Source organism: Arvicanthis niloticus, chromosome 5 (assembly GCF_011762505.2).
Source record: "Arvicanthis niloticus isolate mArvNil1 chromosome 5, mArvNil1.pat.X, whole genome shotgun sequence".
NCBI classification, from domain to species: domain Eukaryota; kingdom Metazoa; phylum Chordata; class Mammalia; order Rodentia; family Muridae; genus Arvicanthis; species Arvicanthis niloticus.
Genome location: NC_047662.1, coordinates 12,427,994 through 12,441,433, shown reverse-complemented (window position 1 = coordinate 12,441,433; position 13,440 = coordinate 12,427,994). Strand labels below are relative to the sequence as shown.

The window sequence follows — 13,440 nt, the reverse complement described above, 5'->3', positions numbered from 1 at the left end:
ATAAACGAGAGAATGTTGTGATATATGACATGCTTGAGGGGTCTGAGGGCAGAGCTGGAGATGGGGCAGGACAATGCCAGTTAGGGTTGGCAATTGGCTAATCAAATCACATTGCTGGAAATCTAGTCCAGGGGGCCAGTTCTGTTATTCTGGCGGTAACTTGGTGTTTTCCTGTCTACAAGCCAACCAGGCACTCTGCAGAAAATTTTGCAGGCCTTCTCTTAAAGCCACGAGCCCAAATCCCAGAGCGATCAGATCATGCCACAGTAAGGCGGAGGCAGACTCGAGAGACGAGATTTATTTTAACATCTAGAAGAGATGCAGATTTCTAGGATGGGAGCCCCCAACATCCAGGGCACACGCCAGACTCCTGACTGTGACCCCATGTCACTGGGTATTACTGTCATCCACGAAGCTGCTCGTGTGTCCAAATGCATCTGCTGCAGCACTATAAGATCCAAAGGCCATAGGGATTGTGGGTGGCGAGAGAGAGAGAGAGAGAGAGAGCAACCGGAAGTCCAAACCCTTGTATTTCCAATGTACAGCTTGGGGAGAGAAAAGATCATTTTGCAGTTTTGTTCTCTGTGTGCATTTTATGGATGTCTCTGTTTAAGTGTGTGTGTGTTCATGTGGGTGTGTTGAAGATGTGAATGTTCACATGAGTTCAGGTACTCATGTATGTTTGGGTGTACATGCACACAGGCACGCACTTGCTCATGGAGGCAGTTGTCAACCTCAGGTGTCATTTCTCAGAAATAGTTCACCTTGATTTTTGAGACAAGGTCTTTTCATTGGCCCAGACTGTGCTAAACATCTGAGTGGCCTGTTCATTCATCCACTGGGCCTAATTCTGCCTCCCTTAGAACTGCGATGACAAGAATACAGCACCATCCTGCGACTCGAACCTAGTTCCTTACGAGCACACTTCAGTAACTGAGCCATTTCCCCAGCCCCTGATTTCTCAAATTCACGCTAATGCAGAAGCAGCGAAGATGGTGGTAACAATGTCATGTCCGGATGTAAACATGGAACAAACGCCTGGCTAATGTTTAAACTCCTGGAAAGTGGCCCCTGGCTAATGCTGTCAGCGTGAGCTTGCCCAGCAGGGAAAGGTCACTTTCTGGAAATAGTCTGCAACAAGTAATCCGTCTCCTCTGAACTCAGCCCTGTCAGTCTCTGAGGGTTGAGCTTCTCAGAACCTCAGCCTTCTGTTGGTTTACATCAAAGACTGCTGGCTGGTTTGCTACATGAACCACCAATGGGCTCCTTCCAGAAGGTACATTAAGGAGTGGGGGCAGCCAATAGGGTACCAGAGGATGCATGGATCCTCCCACGAGCAAGATTCCTAAGTCTCAGAAGCATCATGCCAAAGTCTATATTTTGGAGTAAAGATAACTAGCCTTGTCTCTGGAAGACAGAAGTGAACTGGAGAAGTAAAACTATTTCAATGGTCTATGCTGAGTTGGCCTGTGGTCATGTCAGTGGGAGACTCTCTTGAGTTCATTGATTCTGGAAGACCCACCCCACTGTGGGTGGCAGCCTTATGGACTGTATTAATGAAATCAAGTTAGGCACAAGCAAGCAGCAAGCATACACGCATTTGTTTCCCTCGCCCATTGGCTGGGAGCGTGGTGTGACCACCTTGTAGGACCAGAAAAAGCCCAGTGAAGTGGGTGAACACATCGATTAAAAGAATTGATAAACACGGAACCCCTGGAGCCCAGATCTCCTCAGCACCACTCATCCCCCTCTGACCCCTGCATTGTCCAGGGTGAGGATCAGAATTTTCAGCGTCATTCTGCTGTCCAGAGCACAGAATTCCAAGGATAGAAAAACAAGCAAAAGAAAAGAAAGAAAAAACATGGATCCCTTCATGTTCCAAATCACATATTGTATTATATGTATGTATATAATACACATATTATATACATATATTATATAGATATTATATACATACATATAATATATGTGTATATGACAATATATAAAGTATATGCACATATACATTATATATGCACTATATACTGTATACATATGTAATAATATATATGTATATATATGTATATCCAATCACAATACCATATTAAAACAAATATAGTATATTCAATAGTTGCCTTTTTTCTTAATTTCAAGTTCATCAGGGAAATTAAAGGCATTCAAGTTTGTTTGTTGTAGCTGACAAGAGGCTTAGCCTCAGGCAAAAGGCTAGTGTGAGTGGGAAGCTCATTCCAAAAGCTGTTGGTACGCCTGCCTTGAGAGAGATCTGCATCTTTTCTTGCTTCCTTGATGGATAGAGGAGTTTTTTTTTTTAAAAAAAACTGTTATTCTAGATTCAAGTTCTGCATCGCCCCACCACTGCTCCCCCCCACCCCAGGATTATTATTTATTTGAATTGGTTTATATCAACTGTACAAAATGCAAGGTTTCATCATGACACTGCACACAAATCTAACACACTATCACCCTCAGTCTGCATGAACTTCTCTGGCCCCCCTCAGCCTCCCTTCTTTCTCCATAATCACCTCTCTATTCTTATATAGATCCTACATATAAAGGAAAAGCATGAAACAGACAAATGCCCTTTAGAGAAAACGTTTACATTAAGAAGTAAGAAGGAGCGCGAAGCTGAGTCCTAAAGCATGTCCTCAACATTTGAGGGGTTCTTTTGAGACAGCGTCTCACTGTGCAGCCCAGCCTGGACTTGAACTCTCTGTCCTTAGACCTCAGATCCTCAAGAGCTGAGCCTATGTCTTTCTCTAGGTACGAAGGTCACACGTCATCACGTTAATCAGCTGTGTTCAATGCCAGCCGATGGAGAAATTGTATTGTTTACTGATCTATCAAGGCCAGTTTCAGATGACATTAATGTGCTTCCATTCTGGTCTTACCACATGTCACGGCTGTCACAGCTGTCAGGGAAGCCTCTGTGCTGTCAATTCCTTGTATGTTTCCCCATTATAGGTCTAGACCTTTATTATAGAAAGTAATTATGTTTCCGAGTCAGCCACGCCTACCAGGCTGAGAGATAACTTGCCTGTATCTTATTAAATCTGTGGTCTCTAAGCCTATGAGCCCGATCTCCTAAGACAGACAGAGGCAGAAGACAAAAGAGGAAGGGAAGGCAGTGGACAAAAGCTGGCCCATCCTGGGGGTGGGGTGTCTTCAGGCAGCCTGTGGTGAAATACGCTCATCCTCCTTCTAGGGAGGTAGGCGGGCTCCGAGGTCAGCAGGACCTGCCTTCCAACCCATCTGTTCTCTTGTCAGCTGGCCACTTTGGGGAGCTTGAAGAAAAGAAAAAGCAGCTAAATCTTTATAAATCCCAGTCAGAAAAGGCTGGTCTAGGAGTGTGTGTGTGTGTGTGTGTGCGTGTGTGTTTATAGTATAAGAGTATGTGTGGCATGTGTGTGTATATGTGAATGTGCGTGTTATATGTGTGTGTTGTATGTGTATGCATATGTGAATGTGCGCGTTATATGTATGTGGTGTATGTGTGTGTGTGTGTGCATATGTGCATGTGTGGTATGAGAATATATGTGTGTGCTGCGAGTGTCTCTGTGTGTGTGCGCGTGCATGCGTATGGAATCCACAGGTCCACGTTCTGTGTCTTGCTCAATTGCTCTCCACTTCACCTTACTTGTTTTGTTTGTTGTTGAGACAGGGTCTCTCACTGGATTCGAAGCTCATTGATCCCTCTAGGCTTGTTGTCCAGCAACCCCAGGGAGCCCCCTGCCTCCGCCTCATGCCATGCTAAGTCTCAGGTATTGGCTACTAAGCCTACTTTCCTGCACGCTTTGTAGGGAACAAACTCAGGTTCTTATGCCTACACAGTGTGCACTTTGCTGACTGAGTCATCTCCACAGCCCCTTCACACGGTGCTTTAAAGGATGAATGGAGACTTACAAATAAAGGGCTCAGAGAAGCCCTTACACTGGGATACATAAGCATGCAGTTAAAAAGATCCCACCATTAACCAATGAGTCTCAGGATGTTTCATGTAACAAGTAGATTAATCCCACACATCTGTAGGTCAGTACTGTCTGTCCATCTGTTCATACCTTCATTTACCCATCCACCTAGCCATCCATCTACCACTCATCCAGCCATCTGCCTGCCCATCCATCCATCCATCCATCCATCCATCCATCTGCTTATCCATTTATCTTCCTATCATCATTCCTCCATCCGCCTACCCATTCATTCAACATACATTTACTTAGCTCTTCTGTGTGTCAGGCAGAGTTCTGGGAAGCAGGAGGAAACAGACAAAGCAGCTGTCCTCCTAGACACTGTCAACCTGAGATGACCCTCACCTGAGGTCACATCACAACTGGAGTGTGAAGAGAATAGAGCTAACCCTACAATGCACAGAAAGGCCCAGTGACAAGGAGCTGTCATGACCAGATGATAGCCCTGCCGATGTGGACCCCGGGGGCAATGGTCTGTGAGAAGTTGATTGATCTAGAGCTAAGCATGTTTGGGGGGCTGTAGGACGTTCCTGAGGCCATAAAGGGAGAAGCTGGGGGAAAGGGGGTTCTGGTTGGATGGAGAATGAGTACCCCCAAATTCTAGTTTTGCTTAGAATATTTCTCCCCAAGATACAGAAAGCACACACGGTCTAAAGATTCAGAAGTCCCCAATCCAAGTTCCTAAGCTTTCCCTTCACTGCTGACCCTGGGGCCACTAGGCTCAGAAGGAGCCCCGGCCGCCTCCCTGTTTGGACCTTCCCTTCCTCAGGGAGAGGCCTCCCTTTCAAATGTCACCAACCTTAGTTACCACCAGCTGGGAGAGAAAGCTTCTCTGGAGCTCCAGGGTCTCTCAATGGAGCCAGGCTAAGGATGCTTCCTGCTGAGGTGGCATCCAGGGAGGATGCACAGGCCTGAATAGTAAGAGGGCCTATTGGCTTACTGTTGGCCTGGCATGTAGCAGACTGACCCTAGGCACCCAAGTGTTATCTGACTGAGGGCGAGGACATTAGAGCCAGATCTTGTCCCTGTAACAGCTACATGTTCTTTAACAAGTACCATAACATCTCTGTGCCCCAGTTTCCCCCGTATGTGAAATGGGTACTATAGGATACTATCGAGGCACCTGCTTGTTCAGTCATTACAAGGGCCCACGGTGGCCATAGATTCATTAAAACATGGTACTTGATATTGTCACCATCTTGGTCATTATCATGTCACTACAGACAAGGGACTTTACCTCGAGACATGATTCCCTTTGATCAAAACTAAGCATATATGCTGCCCCCATGCTGGGCCTGGGATCCATATAGTGTCCATGCTATTACTATTTACTAAAAACTTTGGCAAAGGCATTGAGCTGAGTTCTCACGCACAACTACGGTAAAACATTCAAGAAGGAGAGAGGACATGCTTTAAGGACGTTCTGGAAAGCCAGGGACTTTGTCACATACCTCAGAGGTATGCTCAGAAAACCACAATGACATGTCAGGTGAATGAAAAATATTAGCCCTGGGCCAGCTTCCTTCCAAAGGCCACATGGCTTGTAACAATCAGTTCACATGCTTGAAACATTTGGTACAGCTGAGGCAGTACTGAGAGAGGAAGGCCTTGCCCTCTCTACATGGGTCCCTAAGCATGTCCTTGGATAGAAGGGAACAGGGGCGGGAGGGTGAGTGGGGCATGCCCTTTTCAGCTAATCTCTGTCCTTCTGCCTGATGGTATAGTCTAGAAGGGGAACAGTTATAAACTACAGGATGAGGGTCCCCATTGATCAGAGGGGAGAGGGGTCAAGTGATTTTCAGGAGCCCAACCCGATGGTCTAGGTCTAGCACCACCCCACAAAGCCACCAGAATAAATTTAGGACCAATGCTTTCCTTCTAAACAGAAGCCACCTGCTTGAACAGTTGCCATTGCAAACTCAACTCAACTCCATCCAGCTTCTTTCATGTCTGTGGAGGCTGAGGATTCTGAGGGGGAAGCAGGGAGACCGCATAGCACCGCCTACATGCCACCGCTCGGATCTGAGGGTCATCAAATGAGCAAGACCAGCCTCAGAGTGTAGAAGAAGCATTCTGAGCCCGGGTCTTCTGGCAGCTTCTATGTTAGAGAGGGGGTCGCAGCCAGGGAGTGCAGAGATGGTAGTTTAGATCTGTGGGAATGTACTCTACCGTTGTGGATGGCCACCCTGTAGTTTCAGGGATGCTGCCTCTTCTTGAGGAATTCTACCTGAATCTGCTTCCCCACACTTTAGGGCATCACATGCTGAGATGTACTGATGGCACCTGTGGGTATCATCCCAGGTGTCAGTTGCCCTGATGTCCAACCCAAACAATAAGGGCTAATTCTTATTTGAAAGATCATTTAACACCCAGCTCCTTGGACCTACCAGATGGAATGAGTTCTCACCTTGTCTGATCTATGCAGCGTGTGCATGTACATACAAGCATGTGTGTATGTATGTACAAACATGTGTGTGCATGTACATACAATCATGTGTGTGTATGTATGTACAAGCATGTACATACAAGCATGTATGTGCATGTAGAGCTAAGGACCAGAGTTCAAGTAGACCAGTCAAAAGCACGCAAGGCTGGCTAAGAGACTAGGCTCTTGCAACCTCAAGAATGGAAAGAGGTGACGGCCCTTTGGACTCTGACCACAGCCAATGTATGTGTCCTTCTAATCCATGTGGGTTGTTAGAACTTCCCAACAAGTATAATCAATGCTGAATCATGCTTGGCGTTGCTTAATTCTGAGTCTTTTATGATCAGATATCTTTAAAGTTGAAAATATGGTGGTACGTACATATGCACATGTATGCAAATACATATTCACAGACACACACATATACACACACAGAGTGGGGGGGGATTTACTGCTAGGAACCTTTCAAAGTCTTAAAGATATGGAATTAAAGTAAATGCCCTCACTTCCTTCTCTGTTGCTCTGATAAAACACTGACCAAAAGCAACTTAGAGAGGGATGGGTTTATTTGGCTTACGGATTACAGTTTATAGCAAGGGAAGCCAGGGTAGGAGAGCAAGGCAGGGACCTAGAGGCAGAAACTTATGCAGAGATCAGAGAGTAATGCTGCTAACTGGCTTGTTCTGGGCTCATGCTCAACTATCTTTAGTATGCAGCATAGGGTTGGTACCGCCCATGGTAGGCTGGCCTCCCCTAGGTCAATTCTCAATCAAGCAAATTCTCCCACCGCCCCCACATGCCCACAGATCAATTCCATGGAGGGCATTTCCCAAATGAGGCTCCTTCTCCCCAGATATGCCAAATTGACAATCAAAAATTAGCCACGCAATAATTAAGTCCCCTGACTTGGGCTGCTAACCAGACTTAGCATAAGAAGCCATCTCTTAAGGTCAGCCATTTGATGGATGCCGAGGGGTGAAAAGGACAAAGGATGGGGCCATCCCCATTGCTCCATATTACAAGGGAGTGACTATCAGATGAATATATGAAATACCCAGTGCATGTGTCCAAGACCCTGAGTTTGACCTTCTGTGCTCCAAATGGCTTACAGAGTAGGCAGGCAGACTTCCAGTGAGCAATTGCCACCTGCCAAGCCCATTTGGTACCTGTTCCCTGACTGCCAGGAAGTCACAAATTAGTACCTATGGGATACCTAAAAAGGTACCATTGGGATTGAGGAGTTAGGGGGAGGGTGTGGAAATACAGGTCAGCTCACACCAAGGTGCTATGCAGCTGGTCCTCTTAGAGTGAAGTGAGACTTCTGGTTGACATTAAACTAGTTTTAGAAAACCACAATTAGGAAACAAACACAGTCATATGGAATGAACCAGAATCTCTACTCCAGGAACCCTCCTGGGCATCTTAAAGACAGTAGAAAGATAACAAATGATAGCCAATCAATAACTAATTTCAACTATGCCATCCTCATGTATAAGCAATCTCTCAATGACTCCATGCTGTAATTTTTAGGAGGAGCCATAAAGTCCCGCCTTCCGAGTTAGGCAAAGACGTGGCCCTTCGTCCCACTGTGGGAGACAAAGTGAGGGGCCTTGGAGATGTTGCCACACGCCGAGATTCCACCCAATCTGCCATTTGGAAACCCCCTCTTTCAAAGCAGATAAAATGGGAGCAGAAGCAGAATGAACGGGAAAGCCAAAAGACAGGAGTTGCTTTGCAGAGCAACAGTGTGTGAGTTCCTGTACACACTGCTCCTAAGGGAATGCAGACTTTACCAAAGAGTTCTCGGTGTTTTGTAAAGAGGAGATGCCAGGACCCAGGCAGCTGTCCATTGTAGTTCCGGGAGAAGGCAATACAACCTTTGTGCAGTTATGAAAATTCATAAACATTGAGACTGAGCCTTCCAATCTCCCCCTTCTAACAACTGCAGCAGACAGAGGCTGGTGGCCCATCCCTGGCACCAAGGGAAGATACTTCCTGTACTGTGCTGGTGGGGGCAGGGGAGCGGGCTCAGTCAATCAAATGCTCTCCCTGTCCAAGCACTAGTGTTGGAGTTCAGATCCCCAACCATCCAGAGAAAAAATGCTGAGCCCAGCAGCATGAGCCTGTAATCCCAGCACTGGAAGGGCAGAGACTGGAAGGTAGGCAGGGAACGACTGAGGAGAACATCTAATCCACGGGCACGCAGGTACACAGCCCCCAAATAAACAGGAAACTCAGGGCGGTGAGCATCCATCCAACTGGGTGTAAGCATTTTATGTTCTATACAGTTAACACCTATTTAAATTGGGTGTAATGGCTCTTAATTGTTTTATTCTATGCACTGCAAAGCAGCCAATTGAATCTAATATTAGTCATTCATCAGATAAAACATTTTCAGAGAAGCAAACTGCTATATTTTGCCTTCAAAGAACAGCAAGCATTTTAAATACACTTTCCCAGAGCTGGGTACCACTAGGAAAACGGTTTAGAAATGCTACTTCAAACAACCCCCTTTCCACAACAAAGATGAACTGAATCAAATGCTTAGTTCTGCATTTTGTGTTTTTTGTTTTTGTTTTTCTTCTCTTCTTCTTCTTCTTCTTCTTCTTCTTCTTCTTCTTCTTCTTCTTCTTCTTCTTCTTCTTCTTCTTCTTCTTCTTCTTCTTCTTTGCTTTGTTTTTTTAAACCAAGCCTCCTTCTGTCCCCCTGTCAAAACCAGTTGTGACCCCATCAACCCAAGAGGCGGCCTCTGGGGCTGTGAAATGCACCACCCGGCACAGATGCCCTTGGCGAGGCTGGCCTACAGTCAGTCCTCCTTAGGATTATCCAACTCACTTGCAACAGGAGAGAGGCGATGGGCCCGCTGCCAAGAGCTCTTTCAACAGAAATTCCGAAAGAAGATCCTGCGAAGTGCCGAGAGCCCAGATTTCCAGCAGTTCACTTTCTAGATTCTGTTACATAGCAACCATGCTCGCTCACACAGGGTACCCATCGAGTTAATACTTTGTTTAAATGACACTCTGCCTTAACCCTCTAGGAAAACCCAAGTTTGACTTCACATGTGGCTCCAACCCAGCAGTCTCACCTGCAACAAAGTACCCAGCCAAGATGTGATGTGCTTCCTTTATTCATTTCCAAAAAGAAATTAAAAAAAAAAAATGAAAATGGATCTAACAGTCTCTTGTGGGTGGAGGGCCAGGATGTAAAAGGTGGCATTTTCCTAAAATCACTTGTGGTAATATTGTTAAAGGCATACTATCAGGCTCTTAATGTGTCCATAATGCACGTTAGCTACAAGTGACTGATAACGGTTGTATTTTGAAGAATAGATACTCACTGTGTTCAAAACCACAGTTTGAAAAGTGACAACTTAAGTGCACCAGGTATTCTCAGGGTCTGTTCCCACTGAGTGGTACCGGGGCAGGCAAACTCAAACCACAGAAGCAACTCTAACCTGGAAGAACAGAAAGCCCCAGGAATCCCAGCTTCCCGGCACCTCCCTGGTGCTGCCTCAGAAGGGACTGGAGGAAGGCAGGCAGCCATACCTGGAAATTAGCTTGCAACAATTCAAGGTTCCTCTTTAGGAACATAACAGAAGCCATAGCAAAAGAAGTAACCAGACCAGGTCTGCTGAGGGCTTCTAGAAAAATAGTGTCTAGAGACCCCAAAGAGAGGGAGACAAACACACACACACACACACACACACACACACACAGGGACTGAGGTGCTATTATAGATAAGTAAATGCCCAGTGACCTTACACAGGAGTCTCATTTTTTTCACCTGCCTCATCCACATAAAGTCAAACTAACTTAGATGGATACGTGACCCACAGGTGAGCCCAGTTAAAAATCATTAATATGCTTTCTGATTATACAATCACCAAGAGCCCACCATCAGGGTTCTGAAAACCTTCGGCAGTACTAGCACAAACAACCAAGCCCCTCCTCCTCTGTCCTCCAATTACCCACTCATTGCCAGCCATGGACATGGGCACATGGCAGGTGCAAAGGTTCCTGTGGGCACAGGGCGCTGCTGGTGTTGTGTATTTTTAAGGATACTGGGTGATCCCAAAGCCACTTCCATGTTTGCAGGCATGTGCCTCTTAGGAAGAAACACCCCCCTGTTGCGCCTCTACAAGCATTTAGTCGTAAGGATGCCAGCCTTCCGATTTTCAAGTGAAGTGAACCAGCAGGGCCCTCTGGCCTCCATAGCACGCCCAGTCCACAGCGCAACCAGCACTCAGAGGAAAAGCCACTTAACTTTTTCCTGTCTGAGGAACCGCTGGGTGGTGGGAATATCCATCCCGTGTCCCTTTTTAGGGCTCTTGCTTCTCAGCAAAATGCCAGCTCTTAGCTGCTTCTGGAACGTCAGAACACTCTCTGCTTACAAAAATCAAAGCATTATCCTGCAGTCAGCCTGCTTCTCCCTTCTTGCACCTACAGTTCTTTCTCACACGATGACATAACCAGCGATGGCTGAGGAGAACAACCAGATGCCAACCTTGAAACGTTGTAGCAAACACCAGAGCCACTCCACAGCCTCACCATTACATCATGGCCAAATTACACCCACAGTTCCCAAAGACTTCCAACAGACTTCGGAAGTACCAAGTTAGGGTCTGACTTTGAATGCACAAAACTGCCGATCTTGAAGCTGCGGGTCTCCCAGAGCAAAGACATACCTTCCCAAGAAGGTAAGGCCAAAACAGATGGATGCAGCCAGTGAGTGAAGGCATCCCCGTTGTAAAAACAGACTCTCTCAACACTCAGGAGGGGCTGTTGAAATAGCAGAACCAGAAAATCATTCCGAACCACTGAACATTGCTACCTTACACTCCAAGTGACATATTTATACAAGTGGAGCGATATTGATTCTTAAAAGCGTTGGGGTTGGGGGGTGGGGGAGTCCTGAAAAAGCTTGCTTCCGCTTTTGCTTCCCAACTCTGAGAAAACACCACACATGGCAGGACCACCTTACTTCACACCTTTAACCCTTGCTGGGGGTTCAGAAGTGTCATCTCTCAATGTCAGCACTGGCCAGCTGTCTTTTCTTCCCCCTTCGTCTAAACAGGGGCTCCTAGCAACCTACCATTCAAGCCTCCACTTCTCCAGACAGCCATCAATCAGCCTCTGAGGTCTGTGATTTCCCCCTGGGAAGCACTCTTCCCCGTAGAGCTGCTGGAAACGTAAAACTCCCTGCAGACCAGACCGGAGCATCCCCAGGACTGCCTGCACCCTCTCAAGCCTGGAGAAAATAAACTCCAGATGCAGTCCAGCCAAGGGCCTTGGCGTCCGTAGAGAAAAGTGCATGCAAGTCCACTTCCCTTGTGCAGCAGAGCCCAGAGATTCTCTCCCGCTGGGGAATCATGTCAGAGGCCTTTGGAGCTGGAGGGTTGGGGCCCGGGTGTGGGGCGGGTAGGGGAGACTATGGGGGAGAGGGCATGAAAAGTTTGCAGCGGCGCTGGGGTCTGTGTGCCATCCAAAGGACACTTTCCACTGGCTGAAAAGGACCGGCCCAGCGGCGCCTAGCTTTAGCGGGCGGGGGCCAGTGTGACCGTGTGACCCACCGCGCACACTGCACCCGGGTTGGCGTTAATGACAGCCGCTGTGGAACTCCCAAACCGGGAAGCAGCGGGATGACACGGCCGAGCGAAAAGGGTTACGAACCACAATGCAAAGCCATCTCGCGGCGAGCGTGGGGGACACCGCGGACCCGGCCACCACTGGGACCGGTGAGCGCGCTCTGGGTCCCCGCCCCGGGCGCCGGGCTCTTCCTACCTTGAGCTCCGTGCTGATGGTTCTCCATGGTCGCCACCGCCGAGTCAGCCACCGTCACCGCTGCTGCCGAGGCGCTGGTCGCAGCTCCCGGGCCCGAGCCGGGGCCGCCGCCTCCGCCGCTCAATTCCGCCAGTCTCCGGTTGGTGGCCGTGAGTTCGGCTCGCAGGTTGGTCACCTCCTGGCTGGCCGACTGGACCGCCCCATCGATGCGGAGCGCGAGCTGCTTATTGTCTTCCATCATGCTCAGGATTTTGGCCTGGGGGCGAGAGAGGTGACAAAGAGCTGCATGATGCACGCGGGGGGCGCGTGGCCGGCCGTGGCCCCGGCTCTACCTGTTGGGTCACCCCAGCGGCCCGGGTTTCCCCGCGCCCTGACCCCCAGGCACCGGCAAGCGCCGGCTCCTCCGGCGCAGGAATGACAGCGGCGCCTCCAGCCCGAGCCGCGGCGGTGGCGAGGCGGCGCGGGGAGGAGGAGGAAAAGAGGAGGAGGACGGGAGGAGGAGGAGCAGCCGAGATCGGCAAGACCCCGGCGGGCGGGCGAGCTGCGCACAGAGGACACCGTGCGCCTCCCGGGCCAGGCACTCTCCGAGTGGAGCCTACCATTCGCGGCTCGCTCGGGAGGGGGCCCTGCAGGGGACCTCGGCCACCTTTCCGGCCTCGTGAGACCCCCACCTCGGGGACACACCCCCGGGGAGTGGAGGAGGAGGGCGGCGCCCTCATGAGGCCGGAGGTGGCACCCTCAAGCGAAGGGTTAGGGGTGCATCCCGGACCCTGGCTGTCCCACTGTCCCCTCCCTGCGGCTGTGGGCAGCCCCGCCCCAGCCAACTACTGCCCTGCTCCGGGCTGGGGTCGCAGAGGAGGAGGTGTTGGATGCTTAGCAGAGAGGGGAGCTTGCAAAAGGGGCCCCTTGGAGGGGAGCGTGGGATGGAAGGCCGAGGGAGGGGGCTGCTGGAGTTCTTGTTTTGCTAGTTGCAGGGGTGAACCGCCCAGCGGGAAGGAGAGATGGTGGACAGCGAGCCTGCCACCTTCCACCCCCACCTCAGAGCCTGACCTGCGCTCTTCTTCCCCAGCCTGGGCCAGTGGTGCTGAGGCCTGCCAGCAGCCCAGAGAGCGAGTGTGCACACCCAGGAATGAGGGCTAGCTTCAACCTGGTCTTAAGCTCTTTGACTGGCCTGAACGTTAGTGGGAGTAGAGAGCTGAGGCCAGAGGAGGGTTGGGAGGTGCGGTGGGCTTCTCTTTTCTTCTCCTTCCGAGGTAGGAATGTTGAACCT

The 13,440-nt window shown here is 49.2% G+C and overlaps 1 protein-coding gene across 3 annotated transcripts in view; it reads right to left on the bottom strand.

The window, feature by feature from the left end:
* The window catches only part of Kazn (kazrin, periplakin interacting protein), a 977,884-nt gene that overhangs the window by 354,293 nt on the left and 610,151 nt on the right, over positions 1-13,440 (bottom strand). For all 3 annotated transcript variants that reach the window (XR_013110333.1, XM_034502894.2, XM_076933798.1), the window contains exon 3: positions 12,171-12,426. Coding sequence is in view for 2 of the 3 variants with exons in the window: in XM_034502894.2 (XP_034358785.2) it covers positions 12,171-12,426 (256 nt within the window). In the remaining variant the exon portion in view is untranslated. The remainder of the gene's footprint in view (positions 1-12,170; positions 12,427-13,440) is intronic.